Source organism: Clarias gariepinus, chromosome 7 (genome assembly GCF_024256425.1).
Source record: "Clarias gariepinus isolate MV-2021 ecotype Netherlands chromosome 7, CGAR_prim_01v2, whole genome shotgun sequence".
NCBI classification, from domain to species: Eukaryota; Metazoa; Chordata; class Actinopteri; order Siluriformes; family Clariidae; genus Clarias; species Clarias gariepinus.
Genome location: NC_071106.1, coordinates 29,846,022 through 29,870,288, shown reverse-complemented (window position 1 = coordinate 29,870,288; position 24,267 = coordinate 29,846,022). Strand labels below are relative to the sequence as shown.

The window sequence follows — 24,267 nt, the reverse complement described above, 5'->3', positions numbered from 1 at the left end:
TATGGATGCATATAGTATATGTATACATACTTTAGAATTGTACAATACTTGGGTCAGCTGTGTTGTATTAATTGTGCTTTAAAGATTAACTCGACTTTGACTTTACTTTTAGTAGTATTAAGCATTTACTTCTTGAAGGAGGTAAATTATCTGCCAACAGAACAAAATAAAATCCTGTCTAGAAGCTTAATGATCTTATATTTGATTGTTGCAATCGTATAGTAAGAAACTTCAGATAAAATCGACTAGATTTAAGATATTTTCACTTTTTGCTTTCCTTATGGCAACACAGCTGTTTAGTCCTAATCCTGTTGATTTTGTCATGCAAATGTACCAAGTGATTTCCATTCATGATTTTTGGACACGACTTTTAGAAATTTGACGGTTCAGCAATCCTTTCAGATTCTGATAAAATGTTGAAGTGTTCTTAACCCAGTTACAGTCATTTCAAATCTCCTTAGTTGTTTTCTTTGCATGATGCAGCCCAATAATTTGCCCTTTACTAAATGGCCTTTATTATTATTATTATTATTATTATTATGTAAGCGGTAGCAAATATAAAATTTGATTTCTTACTTGACTGATGATCGTTTGTTAGGACATGTTTCTTTCTTTTCATATTCCAGTAACAACTCTTCCAGGGCAGCTGCATTTTCTAAACACAAATTGAAGACACACAAAGTTTTTGCCAGCATCACATATACAAACTCTTCTTTATTATAAATAAGATTGACAAAGATGAATAAAATACCTTTTTTTTCTGTGATGAGGCGTACCAATGCACTTATGGTGTCCTCATTCTGATCTTCTATAACATAAGGGCAAGGATTACCTGTAAACACAAACACACCCACATGCATTCAGAGCTTTAGTTTCAGGACTGGATCGTCCAAATGACAGAATGCTGAGTGTAGTAGACTGATTAACAAAAGAAACTTAGTTATGCCTTTTTTTTTTTTCTTTTTTTTTTTTTACAACAATCTTTGTTTATGTGAAAATAGTGCCTAGGTGCGGACTTAACTTGGTTGGCCTGTCCATGTATATTACAACAGCATAATAGGCCAAGTCATACAAATACCCCCGCACATACCCCCAAATACAATCAACATGAATCCAGAATCATACAGCTGACACCTCGTTACAAAATGGCCATTATATCTTTAACAGGATCAATATAATCTTTTAAAAATACACTTTACTATTATAGCAGCAGGAGTAACTCAGTGATGTCAGACTACTGAGTAGAAGATCATGGGATCAAAACCTCAGCACCACCAAGTAACCACTGTTGGGCCCTGCAGCAAGGCCCTAAACGTTTCAGATGTACAGTACCAGTCAAAGGTTTGGACATATTTGTATCTTCTAATTGAACGCTTTTGTTTAGTGATTTAAGATCAATAATGGAGATTATGGAAAACTATTAAATAATTAGGTCATTAAAAACAAGTCAGCTGCTATTTTAAGACGCGCAGGTCAGCTGTTCTGATACAGTTTTTGCAAGAACAGTATTTTCAAGTGCATTTGTAAAACCCATCAAGCACCATGATAAAACTGGCTCTCGTAAAGACTATTCCAGGTCAGCAAGACTAAAACCTACCTCTGCTGCAGAGGAGAAGTTCATTTACAGTTACCAGCCTCAAAAGTCACCAATTAACTAACAGCCATTTAGATTAGTGCTGTTATGAAGGCTTTACAGAGCCTTCATATTTAATACCTTCAGCATTGTTGTACAATGTAGAAAAAAATAAAAAACAGGAAAGAAAGTGTGTCCAAACTTTTGGCTAGAAGTGTCTAACAAGATACATCGATCAGCCATAACATTAAATCCACCAAGGTTTTAGGTTCCCCTTATGCCACCTGGACAGTTCTGAATCTGGATGGGGCCTCTATGGATTGAACTTGTCTGGCAGGTCCCATGGGTGCTCGACTGGATTGGGATGTAGGGAGCAGGGAGAAATTGAGCTCCTTGGCTGGCCGCATACAGGCTGTGGTTGCTGGTTGTGTTTCATTGGCTTTTCCGTGGGATCGTACCAGACGGGCTAAACGTTGGTCCCTGCTGGGCCTTGGGTGCCCATGATCAAGGTTATTGTTAACACATTTGACAATACCCTATTAACGGCTAGTGTTTTAAGCGCAATATCAAACTAATATAAACCATAATCAATAAAAATAAAAACTGACATATGCATACCAGATACACATGTTGTCACATTTTCTTTTGTCCCTTCTGACCCGTGACACTGCATGATGGTCCAGTGGTCTCTATGGTAACTCACCTCCCCCTCCCCCCCAGAATTCCAAAGATCTATGTGTATGCATGGTGATTTCTGAGAATAGCCCACTCAGCCTACTTGTCTATTCATCCTGGTTAAACAATGTCACTGAGAGCTCCTATTCTCCCTGTGGGATCCATACTATAGGTTCATTGTGTGGCATAACACATACGATATTAATAACGTAAATATATTAAGGATGGCCACAGTCATGGTATTACAGTAATGCTAGCTAGTTGTGGGGACATGTATGCAGAAGAAGGCAAATAGTGCTTTATTTTTAATTCAATTTTATTTATATAGCGCTTTTAACAATGGTCATTGTCTCAAAGCAGCATATTTTTAGTGTGTTATGCATGAGATGCATGAAGATGCACTATTAACACTATTAACGACTCACTGAATCTGAAAAGTTCTTTTCACCTAGATCATCTAGGGATTCCTGACTTCCTCTCTCATATTATAACATCCCCCCTTTTCTGTTTTACACCCTTTGTTTCTTTTTATCCTCAACCTTTCCCTTCTTTCATTCACTCTTTCTTTCCTTTTCTTTTCTTTATCACAAAACACTCGTTCTCTCTACAGTTCTCCAGTATTTCTCTCCTCTAAGTTAACCCCCCCGAGTTAACAAGTCGCCAGCATGGGTGAAAGTAGGTTGTTATCGTTTGCGGTACTGAAAGCGGAGAGAACAGCTGCCTGCCAAAACCCATATTCAAAACCAGTCACTAAAGCACTTTCAGCAAGAAAACACATCTGATAATGTTATGTCATCTTAAACATATTTGTCTACTTAGGAAACGCATATAAGTCATTCTGAATTGCTTTTGAACCATTCATTTTGTTTTGTCCATGGCTAACACAAGCTACAAAGCTAACTAGCTTCTACCACAAGGCTGAATCCCAAAACCACCTCTAACCCCAGATCAATGCCACTACTTGGTGTGTGGAACAAGAGTGTGTACACCTTACAAACCAGCAAGTTATCTAATATTCTTAAGTGGAAATATAAAGTAAATCTCATGAGCTTCTCAGGACTGTCCACCACATCCATAGTTTATTCTCCTTATGTTTTGGCTACATAATACCGGTAAGATTTCACACTTACATATCTTAATGAACTTTTGGTTACTAACTGTCAGTCGCAAGCTCCGTCAGTCTCAGTTAGTTAGTTGCGCTAGTCATGGAAGTATACGTGTTGGCTAAGCAAAATAACTGGTTAATAAACAAATTATAATCTGCATATAATACATGTCTTTTGTGAAACTGTTTTATAAAAGAATAAAAGGTTGTACTGAATATCAAACATGTGCCCATAGGCCTCTATCTCATGTGTAAAATATGTAACCATATATATATATATATACATATAAAATGTAACCATCCAGATCACAGATCTTTATTTACCTTTAAAGGCAACATGGGATATGTTATACTTTATAGGGTCATTTATTGGAACAATAGAACTGGACAACTGAAATCAAGTACCCTGGTCTTTGGCTCTTAAATAGTTATGCCAGGAGACTGTACAAGTTACTCGCTTGACCCAAATTTAACAAAAAAGCCAAAATATATATTTGTAGCATTAAGTTTGCATCTATGTACTACTGAAGGCAATTATGCCAAGAGTGTAGCTATTAGTGTACGGTTCTATAATAAATGTGCCAAATGAGAACCCACAAGTTATTTATTCCTAAATAGCCAGGGTCCATAGCTCAGTGTTTTCCAAAAAGCTATAAACCAGAGGCTTCTTTTTATAGTCATTACATTTGTCAATGCAAATGATGTGTTGAAGGAGGTATTTATACCTCCATCCTACTGTGTAACATAAGTTGCAAATGATACTTGACACAGTATGACTGTTATTTATAGATACCTTCCATCAGATGGTTCTTCACTAGGAAACGTATTTATTTTCATAGAAAGCTGTGTGTCATACAGTTTCAGAAATTCAACAAGCAAGATGTTTGAGATATTTGACAACAAGGGGAATTACGGAGTGCCGAGTATGCCATATACCGATGACTCCATTATGTCAACTGCTTATTACTGCACTATTCTAAATACTCACTGCATAGTAGCATGCAGTAAATCAGGAGTAAGCCTTTCACCTTAAAGTCATTATCAAGGTAATCTTGCATTAATAATAGCTACAGTCATGATCTCACTCAGAGACGTCATGGGGAAGATTCTGTTAGCACATAAACGGAATTGCAAAGGATAACATGAACTACAGTCAAGGAACAACGGACACAATAAGACAGACACCAATAAGACACTCCAGCACACAACGTGCCAGGAGACAACCTTAAATTATTGATTCGGATACACAAAGATAAAGTATCATGTTGTGTGTGAAGCAAATGAGGTAAATGTTACACTCAAGCCACTGCACTCACTCTCATCAACTGACCTAGCTACAAGGATTTCTTTATGCAGATATGCTGTCCTGCCCAAATGTATTGGGTACCAGGGGCGTTCAAGTCAAACCGGAGCTTGTGATGAAATTTACTGGGAAAGAATGCAAACTCTTCATGTTTAAGCTTTGCAACTAGCAGATATTTTACACAGACTCAATGTACAAACTTGAGCCACTATTTGTTCTATTGTGAAAGAAAATAGTTTTTGTAATTTTTACTTATGTGAAATGTAGCAAGAATGATTCCAATACTAATTTACTATTTCAGTGTATATTCTAGTTCCATTTAATGTTGCAACAGGTTAGTTCATGTTATCACTTTCATTATCACAGCTATAAACACACTGTCTTCTTAATTAGTAAGATAACCCATGCAGCTTGTTACAGAGAAACTGCAAAACACAGCACAAAAAAAAAGGAATTTGGAACCTATTGTTCCAATATTCATCTATCTGCTTTAGGTGAGCCTGTGCCCGCTGTAGCTTTACACCCCTTCCTGGTGGACAGAACATTTCTGCTCACCACGGTTGTAAAGAGTTTTAGTCTTTAGGATGCTCCAGGCGAGGGGTCGCTGCAGCAGACCATTTGATCTGCACACAACTTGGCACAGGTTTTACACCAGATGCCCTTCCTGACGCAACTCTCCCATTTTATCATGGCTTGGGATCGGCACTGCAACCAATTAAATTAACCCAGGCATTTCCGCAAGGCAGGGAAGAAACCTACCACTTAGCCACCTACTCTACTACTCAACTCTAGAGAATACGTAAATGTATGTGTATGAAAATACAAATTTCCGCCAAAGCTTTGATTCTTCAAAATGAGGGCACTGGTGTCTCAGTGGTAGGTGTTCCGTCTGCCATGCAAACGGCTTGGGTTCGATTCCCAGCCAGTGCCCAGGCCCATGCTCGGTTAAAAGGAGAGGGTTGGGTCAAAAAGGGCATCCGTGTAAAAATTGTGCCAAGGTTGTATGTGCGGGCTGGATGGTCCTTTGTAGCGACCCCTTGCCGGGAGCAGCCGAAAGACCCACAACAACATTAGAGTTTGCAGAATACTGTGAGGGTATAACTAAAATTGTTGAGTTAGCTCTCATGGTAAATGTACTTCTGATTCTATGCGGGTTTTTTCTAGCTCCCTCTTAAACATTTGTTTTTCTTGTAAGTGCATGGAACTTCACACATGTAAACACCGGAGCACACATACACACATACATAGCACAAGTGTATCCACATTCTGTCTTTGTGTTTTGCCTTTTAAGCAACACTAGTATTTATCGTGCATGTGTAGAAGTACATTATGTGTGTCTCATGTGTGTGTGTGGTTACCCTCTTTCTGCGGCGTACCTGCCTCCCCCTCTGCATTCTCCTTCTCTGTAGTGCATTTATAGCCCTTCTTCTTGAGCAGGTTGCAGATGAGGATGCCCAGCAGGCCTATCACGCAGAACACAGGGACGAGAGCAAACACGGCATACTCTGTAGTCTTCTCCTCTGCTGCGTGCACAGCTGTGCTGTTCGCCCCGCCCGTTCCTGATCCAGCTCCGCCCTCTCGAGCGTTCTTTCCTGCATTGCGCCGCAAACGCACCAGGGGGGCTGTGACAGATAAAATAAATAATATTACTATTAGTAGTAGCAGCAGTAATCATTTTTAACCCTTTAAAATCGAGGGTTATAGTAAGAATTTTTTTTTTCCTCAAAGTAGTTAAAAACATTTACAAAAATACTAATATACAGTACACTATAACTATTAAATGAGCTTTAATTCCTATTTGTTTTTTTTTTGTACAAGTTTCTTGTATAATTTTGTATTATTATTATTATCATTTGCTTATTTTTTTCTATTTCTATGTTCTATATAATTACACGGAGACTCAAATGTTTTCTCGTGTCAATGTAAATCAACATTAATAATTTTTGTTTTTTATAGTTATATTTTTAATCATAATTATAGTTAGAATAATTGTCATTATTACTTATTATTATTAACTATAGTCTATACCAACTATCCTGTCTAGGGTTGCGGGCAAAGACGATTTGGAAACACCAACTAGACTACGTTGCAGATCTTTGAACTGTGGGAGGAAACCAGTGTACCTGGAGCAAACCTACCAAGCACAGCTAGACCATGCACACAAACCGGTGGCAAGATTCGACCCTGGAGGTGCTAGGCGACAGTGCTAACGTGATAGAACATGTAATTTTACAACAAAACAATATTTACAAGAGTACTCACTCCTCTCGCGGGAACACAGGGTGGAGGAGCTCTGTGTACTCAGTACAGGGTGAAACCTGAATAACGACAATCATTTCATTATCATACAAACACAAAAGATAGACAGCCACACACACACACACACACACACACACGCAAACCACTCACAAACCACTCACAAAACTTAATCTATAATAACAGGCCACCACGACAGTGTATCCACTGACCCCCAAAAAGCAAAAGAGTGATTACTAGAGATGGGGAAACAGTTGATTCAGTTACTTATTTGTGATTCAGTTGTTCATGTGTTACCACACTGATACTCAAATTGTTTTTTTTTCAATTCATTTTCAAATTAAACATTTTGATCTGTGTTTGCATTTTAGGGAGTAACATGTTGCCGTTCCTCTATAATCCTACAGGTGATGTGCTCTAAACTATTCACACATTGGCAGAACTGAATTGATCAGATCGGATTATTAGGTGCTAGATTACCTAGGTGCTGATTTAATTTGCATTGCAATTCTGTTCAGTTTCATGATTTTATAATATCCAGATTAATTTTTTATCATTCATATTATAAAATCATGATACTGAACAGAATTGCACTACAAATCGAATCAGTACCTAAATATCATGATAAAATTATATCAGGTCCCCTAGGAATGAGAATCCCCTCAGATTCCCATCCCTAATGATTATCATCATATTTTAAAATTATTATAGAATAATAATCAGATCTGATCAGATTTGGCACACTTTCCACAAAACAAACTTTAAGTCACTTCTGATAAAAGAATACAAACGTAAACATGCATTTCAGTCCCCTCACCCAGGCAGACAGGCTCCACATGCTGCATTAGATTCCGAGGTGCCAGCTGTCAACAGTTGCCGGTTCAGACTCCTGCACTGTGTGTGTACAGCGCACTGGTCTGGACCGTAGGAATCCGAGAAAGTGCCAGGTGGACAATGGCGACACTCCACCACCGCATCAAGACCCTCCACTTTGCTGCACGCCTAAAACACACCACATGAACTGTATTATATTAAGTGGTTCTTTGACTGCGTAAATGTGTGATGTGTGGCTGTTTTGTCCCTCACAATGGACGGCTCCTGTCCAGCAGGACAGCGCAGACACGGGTACGCCTGTCCCGTCTGATACGGAGCAGCCAGCACCACCCACGGCGACAGCAACTGCAGCGAAACGTAAAATAAATTGGGCTTACTACTTGAATACTTATATGGATGTTCATACGATACAGTTATTTTATTTCACACATATTTATATTAATGATTTGTTACACTCTCTTTGCTTCTCGTTTAAGTTTAACCCAAGACTGCTTCTCAGCCCCTGTTGAACTTGTGACTTACTGTATCTGTCTAAATCCGTATGTGTTTGTCACACACATTAGCCTAGGGCTCTTTGGAAAAATAGTTCAGTGAACATGTCACGGTTTTAAGACAAAACATATAAATTGACAGTTGCCCTTTCAAGTTACTCAAAGAGGATCTTGCTCGGCCACTTAAACATGTCCTGATAGGATGTCAGCCATTTAAGTGATTTTGTATAGAACCTCTTTCAGCTCAGTGTGTTAGTGTTATAAAGGAAGACTACTGTATGAGCTCAGTTTGTTATCTACAGAGGCGGCCTACAGAGGCTGCATTGTGGCGTGAATGGAGCAAGTGTTGCATACTCTGTGAAATATAATGAATGAAAAAATGAGCCGGAATTCTCACACCGTGCTGACAGCGCTGCCAGTTCCACAGCTGTTGTGTTAATGGTTTCTAATAACAGACCAGAAGCAAATGCTTACCATAAAAAACACAGAAGCTGAACAGCCAAGGCGGTTCCTCATCATCTTCACCATGTTCCTCTGTAAACATAAGACCTGTAAAAGAACAGCACGACAAGATGAGTTGAGAAAATAACAAAGATCAGCAACAGCGGCGGTGACGTTATGATGAAAAACAGCAGTGTCATAAGCCCTGTTGAGGTAAACAGCACTTAAAGCTGAGCTGTCTTATGAATGAACAGAACTAGGAGCTCGGATTCGTTTATTTAAAAAAGCCATGGGCAATAGTACGACATAAATAGGCAGATGATCTATATTTGTTGAGTGGTTTCACCAGCTGCTTTAGTCACTTGTTATTTTTAGCCTAAATCATGAACAGTTGAGTCTGAAATGACACACTGTACAAAATGACTGGAGAGTGAAAAGTGGGATGGTATAAATTACTGTACACGTTATAACTCATTCATACCCCACATTTAACCACTTTTTAAAGCGGTTTAATCAATTTTGGTGCAGCGGTACAATTTTTTATAATTATACTTAATCATTCGAATATATAAATTCTTAAATGCCAAAAATTTGTAAATGCAACACATTTCCCTGCCTCTTTCTCAACCATAAAGTTCAGTCTTTTTCAAACAGCCAATTCTGGCTTTCAGTTCCGCTCAGATAAATGCTCCCATCTAAATACCATGCATGTGAGGATGACTACCCTTTTCACACACAGCTCTGACAACCCATCCCTCACCTCCTCTTACAGTCTCAAAATAACAACGATGACCCATCATTTTATCACCTGAGCCCAGTATGAGACACAACACAGGAAGATAGAGTCACAGTGAGTGAGTGAGAGATTATTGCTGCTGTTAACACTATTACTGCTACTGGAATTATGATGTTAAACACACATGATATACAATACAATATAACGAGCACTCAAAGAGGAAAACTTTTACATCTACATCCAAACCAAATATGTTAAATCCAGAAAAAAGAGCTGACCTTGCAACAAAATTAAATGTTAGTAAGTGATATGGAACAAATGCAACATTACTATAAAAAAATATAAAAATTAACACTTGAAAATGCTTTTTTCAACACACAATCTAATGCATTATCAAAAAAAACAAACAAAAAAAGTCTACAAAGTCTAAATAATGTATTCCCGGGCGAAATACATTTTCATCCTTACTCGTAACTGACTTGTGATGTCAACTGAAGAAACAACGACCATAATCAAGATTTCTAATTGTCACTCGACTAATCTAGTGCCTTATTTACTCTAGCACCAGCCGAAAGCCTAAAATTGCCGAATTATAGTTTTAGAGCTCCAGTTCCCTCAGCGCCAATAAGGAGACTCATGTAGCCTAAACCCACAGCAAAGTACCACTTACCCCAGCACCAGTGTAGAATCTCAGTTATCCCAAAGTCAATATGGAGTACCACTCAACTTAGCACCAATCAGGATTCTTATTTAATTTACAAAGTAATTCGGTCTTAATTAACTCAGCATCAACAGAGAACATAATTAAGAAAATAGCCATTCTAAATACCTAACGCTGTGTCATTCTACAGTCCTGATTACCCCAGAGCCATTCAAAAATCCCATGTAATTCATCAAAACCCAGAACTCCACTATGAAGTTCCACTTAACCCAGAACCAATTTAAAGTCCCGCTTTTCCATAAACCGCTCACATATTGTATCACCAACTGGGAATCTTTATCCAACAGTCATTCTCACTATGACCCATTTACCCCATATCTTAACCCCCATTCCCAATGCCAATCTCATTCTACAGTCCAACTTCCATTCCACACTCCTCTACCTACCCCAGCATCAATCAATTGCCCATTTCACACTAACACTTACCTAAACCCATTCCCTAGTCATAATTTCAAACCCCACATACCCCAGCCTCAATCTAGAGTTCCACTTGAGGATCCAGTTGCAATGGTTGAGCTAACTTCAGAGGACTATGTGCAGTGTCAAAACAGCACACAGTGCATGCATAAGATGAGCTGTCATCACTTATACCGCCACTTAAACCACAACTCCGCCTACACCTGAATGATGCACCACCCCACTGTACTTATGTACGCCGCTGACTGACAAAGGGTTACCCAACAACATTGTGGTTAAGGCTTGCTTTTTTTTATTTTAACCCAGCCATTTAGGGAGGTTGTCCAGTTTCTAACAAAAAAACAAAACAAAAAAAAAGCATGCACATTAACATCCTCAAAGGAAAATGCACAAGATTAAACATGAGCATTTATGGCACAATTAAGCTAAGTTTAAAATAAATCTTAAATCTTATCAGCCCTTTCTAATTTAACACATTAAACACATCACGTAGGATTAGAGAATCTATCAAACAACAGTATGACAAAATAAATCTGAATTGTTTTAACTCACCACCAATGTCTAATATTAATAGAAAACAGTTGGCACCAAATGCCTGAAATACCTAAGGATGCCAATGAAATGAATCAGGTGAGATTAAATATGACCTAAATATGACCTACATATTTCAACTATGGAGTTGAAAGTACAATTTAATGATAACTAAATTAGGTTAATAAAGTAGTGCCAGCATCATGCACTAGCTGTAGACCATCAACTATAGACCTTTACTGACCTTTTAAAAAAGATCATGTTTTCACCGGCCAATACATTCAGACAGGAAACTCCCAAGTACACCACATTAGTCTTGGACAAAAACCCAGTGTCCTACATTGACGAAAGCATGCCCGGTTCAACAATACCATTCACACAATATCCACCCAGTCACTCTTATTTGAATTTAGACAACAATCTGAAGCGTTTCTTCGGATGAAAAGGCACACCAGGCTTAGTGCAGTATTCAGACAGAGACTTTCCTATCACAAAATCTCAGGTTAAGACAACAACCCAAAGTGTTTGTGAAAGCATGCTGTGCTGAGTGCGCTATTTGCGACGAGACCTTACCATTACTACAATTCAAGCACAAACCTTCTATGATCCTCTGCAATGAACAGTATGCCAAGTTCAGTACGCAGGGTCAGATTCAGCACATCCTTGTCGAGCTGGACCAAGAAATTTTGTAACATTGCACAAATACATACAAACACACACCGAATGAGTTTCAGCAATGAGTTTCAGCAAGGACAGCAATTTGCACAAAAAAACTACAAAAAAACCACAGGGTCCTTCGCAATACTTTATGCATACTGTAATTTTAGCGGTTTTGCCTTCACTTTCTCTGCTTTAACCACGATTCCAGAGCGTACATTGCATGGCTCGACATGCAGAAGCAAAATGAGAATCAGTAATCATTTAGACATGCCCATTGCCTGATGAGTGGGTATAAATTAAGCCCTTTAATTAAAAAGTCAAAAGGTTTCAATGAACTTAAATTACAGCTCTTTTGGGTCTGGATCTGCACCAAAGTCTTCATTCAGTGTTTTATGAACACAGAAAACCACATGAAATGGGGTAAAACAATAATAAACATAGAAATCATCCGGAATTATTTATTTCAGCAGATGTAAAGTTACAAATTGGATGCAACAGGCCTGACATGACCTTTGAATCCTTGGTACAGGGTTTACAATGCATCCTGAAAGCTGACAACACCAGCTATGCAGACAATTAATCAGGAACATTGTATTCCTAAATGTAATAGAAACATTTACACTAAGACCAAGTAGCTCAATTTAAATCGTGGCATCCCTTATACTCCCAATGAGTCGACTGCATGTCAGACTTTTTCCACTGTAATTACACTGAAATTCCACACCTACATCTGCGTCAGCTTTATAATGTCTTCACCAAAATAACACGGCATTTCAATTGTCAGGCATGTTTTGCACCCCTACGCTCATATTCTGCCCTCTCTGGCATTTCATGACAGCCCATGGTGTGATTTAAAATTGTAATGCTTTAATTGCCTGGTTTTTAACTTGTTTTAGCTTCTTGATCCAGCCAATCATGTGCTGTGTGGGACGAACTGATACGATGACCCATAATACACGAGGAGAACATGCAAACTCCATGCACACAGACCCAAGACGGGACTCGACCCTCGACCCTGGTGGTGCAAGGCCACAGTTTTAACTGCTAAGCCGCCGTACCATCTCACTTTCATTCATTAATTCATTCGCTCATCTTATATTCTGCTTATCCTGTACAGGCTCATGGGAGGCCCCTAGACCATAGAACCACCTTTTTATTTCATTATTTGTTTCCAAAACCAAAAAAAAAATAGAATAATGACACATTTTCTGATTTCCCATTTTGAGCACGAATCAAAATGGCAAGGATTGGATACAAAGTTTTCACTTTTTAATATTAAAAATTTTTTTTTACCTAAGTTGCATGGTAATTTTCATGGCATTTAAAAAAAAAAGCAAATCAACCCTCGGAGGTGCCATACTCCACAAAAATAAAAGCAACATTAATCAGCTTCACGGCGATTTTATGGGCATGGCTTTTACATATTTAGTGTTAACTGTGCCAAACAGCAGACGAGCTTCTGTGCTTACTTTTGTGAGTAAATCTCAATATGGCAAATGACAAATTATACTTACATAAAACTAACACAAGAGTAACTTTAGATAGTAACTAGTGATAGTAATATTATTAGTTTTATAAGTGTAATGAGAAATAGTAATATATGCCTTTCAGTAAAAGGGTTATAGTGATAGTAATTTATTACTTTTATTACTAACTAGCACAACATTGTTTGTTTATAAGACTGGCATGAGTCAGCAATTACACTGGGCCATTTCAGCTACTCTGGAAAGAAGTAAAAAAAGTTGGTGATTTCGATTGTTTGTAAGCGGCTTGTTTCTGTTCTGTGAGCTGAAGATTGGACGACAGACACAAAAACAGGCTCACAAGACACAATCATCACTCTACTGTGGTTATGTCAATGGAAGAAAACACAGGGAAACTGACCATTATCTTCGCTGCTCCAGCCAAAGACGTAAATTTAGCATCATTATGTAAGGCCTTAGGTGTAATGTGGTTTATTTACCTTTCGCATGTTACAGAAGTGAATTGTGAAAAACATATTTTAAATACTAGGGTCGGGTCCACACAAAAAGTTTCGCAAACTCTTAAAGAGTTTTTAAATATTTAAAATAAAGATCAGAAATTTAATATTTAGCATTTTGCACTTTATTTAAGTTTAAATTTGAGGAAATTTAAGGAATTGTAAGGAAATTAGTCATATTGATCAAAAGGCTTTGACAAACTTTTGGAGTGCAGATCCAGCACATGATGTCATTAAAGCAAAAAAAAAAAAAAAAGAATAAAAATCCGTTAAAATTTGAATTTGCCTCAAGTTGTTGTCAGTAACATAATTTGTAATTAAAATGTTATATTACATTAGAAAAGAATGCACCATCAGTTTACTTCTTTTTTAAGTGCTCTCAGTTTTGAAGCCTGCTACACTATATGTTTGCTCTGACATAAACATTGGGATAAAGAAGACTAATCCACATAGCCATTACACAACCACAAAGGCACACTATTATCCTTAAATAAGCACACCTGCCTCACTCTTTAGTAAGTTTATGTTATTTTACATTGATGTTCACTAAGTACAGTAAAAAAAAAAACATTACTTTTATGTGCTTATGGTTAGTTTTTGCTAATGTATTCTGCATATGTCAGATCCAACCTCAAGCGGAGACGCAATGTAAACCGACACAGGAAGAAACTGTGACATGGTACACCTTCATAGCCTGGTCATGCTGACATCACAGGCATCAAGTTAAAAGGAAAATCGAGCAAGATCCTATGGAATTGTCATTATCTCTGGTATATTAAAAAAATATATTTATGGATGATATTGTCATATACAGTATTGTGCAAAAATCAAGAGTCACCCTACATTTCTTCATACTAAATTTACTTACTCTCCAGGCATCTTCTATACCGCTTTATCCTGTATACAGGGTCGCGGGGACCTGGAGCCTATCCCAGGAGGCTTAAGGCACAGGGTGCCAATCCATCGCACACTACGCCAATTAGCCTAACCTGCCTATCTTTGGACTGTGGGAGGAAACCGGAGTACCCAGAGAAAACCCACCAAAAACATGCAAACTCCATGCACACAGAGACGGGAATCAAGCCTGGCCGGGAATCGAACCGGACTCTGTAGGTGCAAGGCGACAGTGCTAACCACTACACCATCGTGTCGCCCATATTAAATTAAATTTTATTTAAATGAAATGATGTATATTGTGATATTGTCCCCCTTAAACAAGACATTGGGACAACGTTGGTTTTGAAAGTTAGAATGTTTTAATGAAATGATGTTAGGATACGGTTAAATGAATGACTCAAAAACAATGTTACAAATAATCTTAAAACAACAGAATCATATAAAATTTTACTTGTTTTCCAGGCCCAGCCGGAGAACTAAATGAACCCAAATTCTTACCACACATAATATATATTAAAGGTAGAATATCAGTTAACAATATTACGATTAATGATGGCTTACGGTTTAGGCATGTTGCATTCGTGCACTGCAGTATCTTCAGTATCCCACATAGATGGACTAAGTATGTACAGTATGTGTTCGCACAATAGCCAAACTGCATAATGTCTGGTTTCAGAGAACAGATCCAAGTTAAGCAGAAATTTTCCCCCTACAGCTGGTTCCCCATTTACTACTTTAGTAAAGTACAGTTATGAGGTTTTATTAGCATTACTAGTATTACTACCAGCTGCATGAGTAGTGCTAAATAAATCCCTTTTTTTGAAGTCATTGATCAACATGCCATTTAGTCAATATTGTTCCAACGTCATTCCATCCAGTAGTAATTCTAACTTTCAACTTAACACTAACACCCGTGTTCCAACAACAGTAATGTTGCCACAATGTTTTGACAACCAAAAATTCCTGCTGGGATGGTGATCCAAGCAATTTCCAAAGGTTTAATAAGAGGCTTCTTTACTATGTGAAAAAAATACAATTCCCATTTGGGAAATTCCACACTGAGCAGGTAAATCACAACCGTGTAATCACATAAATGTTAATCCTACCCACATGTGAAGCCAGCGTTAGCAAACATGCCTTACTGGCATTTCGAGAAACCATCCTGGGTAAATTTTAGATACTTTTTTTTCAGAATAGTAATTAGTGCTCCTTGTATTTTAGGACAGAATTGCCCCGGTTTGTAAGTTCGAGGTTTCCAGTTCTTATGATGATGATGCGTTCCCCTGGCTGACTTCTGTAATTACACATCACTGCAGCTGTGACCGTGTTACCGAACACATCGGCCTGTATTAATGAATGGCTGTCCCTTGTATTGCATGTCACACATGGACCACAAATCAGTACCATTGCACTGGAGAACCTCAAGCCCAAATGTTGCCACAGTTATCCATTTTTTCTTCTGAAAATAAGCTAAATTGATGTTTTCCGGTCCTGAGGGCAGTAAAAACCACTAGCACACAACAGAAAACTTCTCTGCTCATGTAAAGATATCACTCCTACTGTATTAGAGCATGAATTCTAAAAACATTGCATGTAGTGATTAGAAGTGTGCATGGATTTTGTTACAATGGCCACCAATGTCCCATCTAGGGTGTATTCCTGTCCATGTTTGGCAATACATATATTCACTATGTTCCACATATTTTGACAAAAAACAAATTGTTCCCATGTCAACATGTCATAATTGTACAGAACAAATTAATGAATAAGGTGAGGCCTGTAATTTGTGCGAGATCAGACTAAAACTGTCCCATGTGGCTCTAGGTAAGCTATTAATTTCTGACATAAAAGTATCGCAGCTATTAAAATTGTATTCTGAGTCAATTTCGTACCAGATCGCTGGCGAGTGACTCTGTCAGAAACAGTCAAAGCTAAATAACTTTCCAAGAATCCCTTAAAATTACAGTTGATCCCAAAAATGCACACACCTATGCAGCCTTATGAATAGCCTGAATAATTCACTAGTCAACAGTTAATATCAGTTAAGAGCAGGGCAACTAAACCAGTACCTGCCTGCAGGCTGAGAGGCTGACAAGCAATTACACTAAAGTGACAAAAAAAAAAGATTAAAGGTCTGAAATAAGAGTTCTGCGAATTTAATTCTCTGGATGGAACAACAAAAGAGAATATCCAAAAGACAGAGTTGGTATAACTTGATATAATTTGTAATCATATCTATTCGTTTAACGCCTCAGTTTAGGGTGACATCAAATATAGTAATTTTACTGTGAAATTATGAAATAAAATACATCAAAGATAACATGTATAAGCATCTTTGTACTTGTGATCTATTTCTATTTTGTAGGGGTGTTCTTTAATATTTGTGACATAAGCAGAACCGCCATGGTTCAACGAGTGCACATGTAGCAATGATATTATCACAATATCGACGTACTGTAGGTGCTGATTTGATTTGTATTGTAATTATGTATTCAATAGTTTTTTTTTAACAGCTGTCAAGATGTCCCTTTACCTGAAGGTGAGAATAGTTTAGAGTGCACCACCTGTAGGATTATAGAGGAGCTGCGATGTTTCACCACTTTAAATGCAAACATATATAAAATAAAAATTGATTTAAAAGAAATACGGTTCTGGTGTTAGAATGAAGTCACAGAATAGAATTTCCCTCCATCTGAAATTTGTAGCTTAGGTTTTTTCCTTAACAAATAACTTTGCCTGGTAAATGGTAAAGCATTATTAGCTTAGTAAATGCTAATAATGTTTATATATGCTACTCCTTGCTTTTAAAACTATGGTGGGGGGATAAGCTAGCTAGGTTATTTATTTGAGGAGCTAGTTTCTACTGGAATAAATAAACTCATTCTTTACTGCAGTAAGGTCATGTAAGGCAAAGTGCTAAAATTGTGCAGTGGGTGTAATTGGCATAATTTATAGTATCTTCATGTGACTCACTTGTTGTTAAGTAGCTATGCTTGTGTTCTGCTTAGCTATGATAGTGTTGGTTGTTAAGCGATTGTAAACAGCGCTGCTCACCAAACAGATGTGAAAATATGAATTATTACAGGTGTTTATCAAGAGTACTGCTGGTACAAAGGCCAATAGCTTATTATATTTACCATTTACTCAGGTTTGAAGAAGATGTATAATCAGGACAAAACTTGAAGGAGAGGAAAAAAGAAAACTGTTTGATGTCCCTGTTTGTGAGTTAAAGATTAGAGGACAGACACAAAAACAGGATTATGAGACATGAACATCACTTCATTGTGGTTTCTGTCAGAGGGAGAAAATAAAGGAAAACCGCCCATTATCCTGGTTACTCTAGCCAAAGACTCCAAATGAGTACTGTATCATCATGGACTGCCAGAACCACAAAGAGTAATGCTGCTTATTTATTGCAGTAATTTACTGTAGATAACAGACACCTTTCAAATGCTATGTTTACTCAAGCGAAAATACTGTATCAACCTGGATAAAGAACAACAGGCCACTAAGGTTGTCTTGTCTTACGTTTTAGGCAATTATCAGATGTTGTCCAATGGTTACAAAATCTACAAAATGTGCAAGTAAAGGTGGCCATCACTAAGCTAAAAAAGCTAAAAATACTCATCTTTGTTACAAAATGTATGGACTTGACCTTAGATTTAAGCCTTCAAACTGAATTTAAAATAAATTAAATTTGTTGTGCGTGATTTTAGGGACTGATTGTGAGACACATTGGGTCTTCGTTGACTGTGGGGCTGCCAAGGACGAAACAAAATGAAGCGAAAAAAAAAAATATATATACTATCAATGCACGATACATACACAATAAAGAAAAATAAAATGTAATAAGATTTTGCTGTTGAATTTCAATGCCAGTTCTCTTTACATGGCTGAATTTTCATGTCATGTTATGATGTAATAGACAGTTTGAAATCTGATTCGAATGGTTAGAGCCTTGGTTTAGGGATCTAATTTCAAACCACCGCGGGATGTGATTCAAATTGGATTTGCTAAATCAGATTCTGTGTGGTTTATTTTTTATTTCAGACCATGTACAGTAGAAGAAAACTGATTTTAAACAGATTCCAATTTGGATATGATGGAAAGTAGAGTCAGTCATTTGAAGCACTTAATAAATACTAAGTCTATTCCTATTTGCTCTGACACAAAAGAAAAAGAAATTCTTTACACAATTCTGACAAAAGAGAAAGGGCTGGAATGTAGAAGAGATCCAATTGTGTGATTTAAAATTTTCTAAAGATTCCAAGGAGATGCTTCCTTAATGAAATGTGCATAAACAGTTTACAATACACGAAATTCAACTGATTAGGTGAAGGGCACAACCTTGTAATCAATGAGACATAAAATCAGGCCATGCATAAAGCACACTAAATTTAGTGAAGAAAGACATAGTATATTTTCAGTTACTTTGTCAGGTTAGTAATTAGTGCTCCCTGTATTTTAGAACAGAACTGTCTCAATTTTTAAGTTTAGGATTTCAAATGCTTATAATGAGGCCAAGTGTTTTAAGACTGGGCGGTGGCAGACTTCACCCCTATGCACATGGCTCCCCTTCCTTAGCTCAACTTCTATAAATACTGTACCCTTTGCTACAGTGGTGGTGTATTAACTTATGCTCACACATGGACCGCAAACCACTACCATAGCATTGTGCAACCTCAAGCCTAAATCTGATCATCTCTTTAGAAAAGTGTTTGTCAACTCGCGGCCTGTGGTCCGGATGCACACCCAGGAAAAAATATATCCCTGGGAGCGATCTGAAAAAAATATATATAGTAAAACAACCTTTATTGTATTAAAATCTATACAATACTTGACCATATTATAGCAGCTCCAGACCTCCAGCATTTACTTTGTAGTGTATCATCTGTTGCCAGAAAAAAACAACCAATTAAACTAAACAGTTTAAACAAACCGATTTACAGAGGAAAGGACTGAAAACTATGCGTTTATTCTCTACTCCAACCTACGGACATATGTCCTATTTCAGTCTGCTGCATTAATTATAAGGAGGGCTTTCAACCACATTGATTTTATTGAATTGTCGTAAAAACTATTTCATCAGTTTTTATTGCCATGAACTAATCATTAATGGTGATTTATTTTTTTAAAAATCACAATATAGTCACATTTGTTTCTTATTCAGATCATGAAAGGAATAATTTAAAGAACTTTCCTTTTTTTCCTACAGTATGTACTATACATTTTAGTCTTTCCTGCTATAACATGCCTGTCTTATCAGCTCACAAATAAGCCCTTAATGGGGATAAATTATACTTGTCAGAAGTAGCATTAGAAGGATTAGAGAAACACAAGGATGCAAGGAGTGTCATACAGGCTTAGAAGATTTCTTTTGATTGCTTTTCAACCGTTGGTTTATCTTCCAAAACAGTGTTATGATATATCAAGTGAAACCCTAAGACGAAGAAATAACTTTGAGTAGTTTGTAATTTGTAACCCTGGATCATGTTCATTCATTCATTCATTCATTCATTTACTCATTTATTCATTCATCCTCACTAACTGCTGGTCAAGTTCACATTGCAAACAGGGAGCATGATGCACCAAACCAGAGCAAACACCAGAGAACCTGGAACAAACCCACGTTTAAACAGAATGAAGATGTGAATCTGAGCTCTATTTTGGAACAATCAGCAAACTAAACTCAGGCTTGAACCCTACATCCTGGAACTATGAAATAACAATGCTACTCTAAGTCATCACATGTTCATATTAAATCAAATTAAATACATCCTTATATTAAGATAAAATTAAATGAAGTAGATATAATGAATGAAATGGGAACAAATGTTTTACTGCGACAGGGTGTAAAGGGCCTAAAGATACAATTTAAAAACTGGCATCAGCAGCAACCTCATTTCCCCTTTCATCTTTAGATCCACTCTGCTTGATCATCTGCATCTGTTTCTCACCGGTCTATGCCTTAAGTAAAATGTTTTTTTATGCTTTAATGATTCACTAGAGGGTACCGAGGCTGCGCCTATGTGCAGATCCTGATGCCTGATGCCTACGCAGTAACAGAATGACATTTTCAGTTAAGGGCAAAATTTGATGATGACGATGTCTACTGTTATATTAAGTGAGGAACGCCTGAGACACGCCTGTGACGGAACCACCTGTGCCAACCCCATATATATACAGTATATGAGTTTGCACAGGTAGTTCCATCATATATTAGTCCTGTCATACATATGTAGATTTCTTGTCTGCGATATGGAAGGCCTGGGTTCAATTCCCACCAAATTCTCAAACCCCAGGCAATGGATGCATTGCCGGTCCCAAGCCTGGATAAAATGGGAGGGATGTGTCAGGAAAGGCCGACGGCATAAAATCTGTGTTAAATTGTTGTGCAGCTTAGATGGTTCGCTGTGGTAACCCATTGATGGGAGCAGCCGAAAGACCAGCGACATCATATCATTGTATGACAATGTCATTGTATGGCTTAACAAACAAAACAAAAATTAGTGCCAAATAAGTCTTTCAAAAAGTTTGGAGAACTATTCCTCAAGACTACATTAAAATACAAGAAAGTCTGACTCTTTAAACACAAAATATAAAGTAATAAAATACCCCCTAGGGATTAAAAAACACTCTAATTAAGCATTTTCTAATTAGTCCAGTCTATTTGCCAAGTGTCAGTTGGTGAATTCTCCTGTCAAGGAATACTCCCACTTCAAAAACCTTAGGGTTTATACAGTACATTCTGCTATGCAAGTCAAGTCAGGATTTTGATCATTTTAATGTGCAAATGTTTTCACCGGATGACTCTGAAAAAACTCTCCGAGCTGAATAAGAAAAGAGGCCAAGATAAATATGATAAATAACTCACTAAACTCACTAAATATGCAAACTGTCAGAATTTCACTAAATTGAAGACACTAGTCTTACTGACATAGGTTGGAAGCAGACAACTATTGTAAAAGGAGCAAAAGGTTTTACATAAATGTGCTGCAAAAAGTTCAAAAGTCTGAATAGGACATTCTAGACCAAAGGAAAATGCCCAAATACCACAAAAAAGCTTATATCCTCTGCTCACACAGCTGGGACAGTTCTTTAGAGAGACACGGAGATGACCGAGTTGGCGTAACTTCCCCTCATTTAAAATTATGTCTATTTGTATAATGTTTTATTAGTCTGTCTGGGTTTATTTTAAACATGCATGTCAAACACAGTAGAAAAAAATGTCTATCAACTAATAATGAGGTTATTAATAGTGTGAAAGTAAACGAAAAAATGAAATGCTGGATGCTTATTTTTTCTCTTAAGTAAAAAGACACAAGACAAAAGGTTACAGCATCTAAATGACTCTTAAATGATTTAGTGTTCAACAATATTGTTATAAGATGTTTGCTAAGACCTTGGCATGATGTCTTCTTTATGTTATTTAAACATTACAAAATGAGGTACTGTAACTTATCACAAATTTTATGGTAGAGACAGATTTTTTTCTGATTAACTCATTTCACGTTCCCTTCGAACATATTGTAACTGCAAGGCCAGTTTTTTTGTTTTTGTGATATACTGTACTGATGATTCGTTCAAGGTTAAAGGATGAATGTAACACTAGATCAGAATATCAGCCTTAATCTTCTAGTATTTAAATGTACTGTAGATGTAATTATTACGTAAAATGTATCTCCACTGATGGCAACCCCAATTTCAGGTGAGCAAAACTATTGGAACAGACAGTCTTAAAGTAATGTGAATAACACTTCATATCTGGTTGCTCCAACTACTAAGAAATAGACCTATTTTTTGATACAGATTTTTTCAAATCTTACCCAAGGCACCTTTGCATGATAGCAGTGTGTCAAAATTGCATTTAATTACTGCAACTGCAAGTATATACTGTATATGGGGGGCTGTAGCCTATCCAAGGAGTCTTTTGGGCACAAGGCATGGTATACCATGGATCGGCACGCACACACACACACACACTAGGACAATTTGGAAAGGCCCAGTTAACATAATCTGGATGTCTTTTGACTGTGGGAGGAAACTAAATTACCCAGAAGAAACCGATCAAGCACAAGGAGAACATTCAAACTCCATGCACAGACTCAAGGCAGGAATCAAACCCTCAACCCTGAAAGTGTAAGGCCATAGTTCTAACCACTATACCATTATATATTATATTATTATCTGTCATGCTGCTTGGTGTTGCTAAAATCCCCTGTATTTTTTAATAGAAAAAAGTCATCAATATAACGGTTCATTTTGGCATTAGATAAGTTACTGTTAACAAATGTCTTGAGGCGGATTATTTTATGCTTCTACGGAACCACCTACAACGGCAGCAACGGTGAAAAATACTCAGAATAGCAAGTGAGGCTGGCCCTGAATTCTTTTTTTTTTCATGTAGCCTATCAAGTTATTCCACCAACTGAAACGTCTCCTACATTTAGGCTGATATTATTCAGCCTGTTTTACTGACACGTTCATGTCATCATTTTCCCCAAAAATACTTTTAGAAGAGAAACAAAAAGAAAACAACCTAATGAACAGACTGCCTAATAAAAGTGAAAAGAGAAAGAGAACGAACCCACAAAATGTGGTGTTTTTGCTTCAAACTTAAAGGTTACAACATTTCTACAATACAAAAAAATAAAATAATATATACTAGAAACACTTTAAAAAAAGACACTACATCACAGATACTATTGCATATCTATATTTAATTCTGTGTAACCAGATCATTGTTTTTATACTTTCAAAGAAACCTTATGATATAATGCATTCCTCCATCCTAAAGTTTTAAGGACAAACTTCCTTACTTAGAAGAAAGCTTTTGTATAATGCCATATTCTAAATTTCACATTCTTACTTTAAGGAACAGAAACACCAGCAAACTTTATATACAGTAGGTTTAATAACTTTAGGTCTGTGCTAACAGCATTGTGCGTGCTGCATATTGTGATTATCAACACATGCCTGGTACATATACTCAGACATTATATTTGGAGCTGATTTCTTTTCTGTGTCAACCAGTGGGGGTGTGTGTGTGTGTGTGTAAACCTGCCCAGAGGGGAGGATCATGGAAACGTTGTCACAACTGTGTTTAAATGCGAGACCTGCATTCATATTTACACAATGTGCCTTCTTATATGGAGAATTAAAGGCCTTGCAATTATATGTTGATATAAAATTAGCGTAACTGACATCTTTCATAGTATAAGCAAACAGGCTTGAACATTTCGTGCTTTCCAAGGGATAGCGCGGATCTGGCTGAGAGATTAACAGCAGGTACGTATTCAGTTATACAGCTGTTCTTTTGACGTCAACTGGTTTTAAACCGGTTTAGTGTCTGCACAGTGAAGATGAGAGGTGTGAATTCCAGGTTGGCGCAATGCCACTGGGCTCAGTGTACTGAGGGAACAGGCACCTGGCAACCTTTGCAGATGGGAGGATTGTAGTGCAGTTGCTGTTTACTAACACTTTTGAGAATAAAGGATGAAGATGAAACAATGGAACACAACATCAGCTCTCACAGAGCAGGCTTATCAACCTCACCTAATCGGAAATAAAGCCCATATGTACTGTACATAAGTGTACATACACATGCGTGCTTGTTAGAGCAGAGCATCAGATTGGTCTACAAGCC

The 24,267-nt window shown here is 37.3% G+C and overlaps 1 protein-coding gene across 2 annotated transcripts in view; it reads right to left on the bottom strand.

The window, feature by feature from the left end:
- The window catches only part of relt (RELT TNF receptor), a 29,764-nt gene that overhangs the window by 4,978 nt on the left and 519 nt on the right, over nt 1-24,267 (bottom strand). Inside the window, exons 2-8 of one of the 2 annotated variants that reach the window (XM_053501109.1) lie at nt 8,712-8,786; nt 7,999-8,091; nt 7,730-7,914; nt 6,919-6,974; nt 6,015-6,278; nt 752-832; nt 577-655 (exon numbers count right to left, since the gene is read on the bottom strand). In XM_053501109.1, the coding sequence (XP_053357084.1) occupies nt 577-655; nt 752-832; nt 6,015-6,278; nt 6,919-6,974; nt 7,730-7,914; nt 7,999-8,091; nt 8,712-8,765 (812 nt within the window). In that variant the 5' untranslated portion in view covers nt 8,766-8,786. The remainder of the gene's footprint in view (nt 1-576; nt 656-751; nt 833-6,014; nt 6,279-6,918; nt 6,975-7,729; nt 7,915-7,998; nt 8,092-8,711; nt 8,787-24,267) is intronic. The other variant, XM_053501110.1, reaches the window with a different exon arrangement.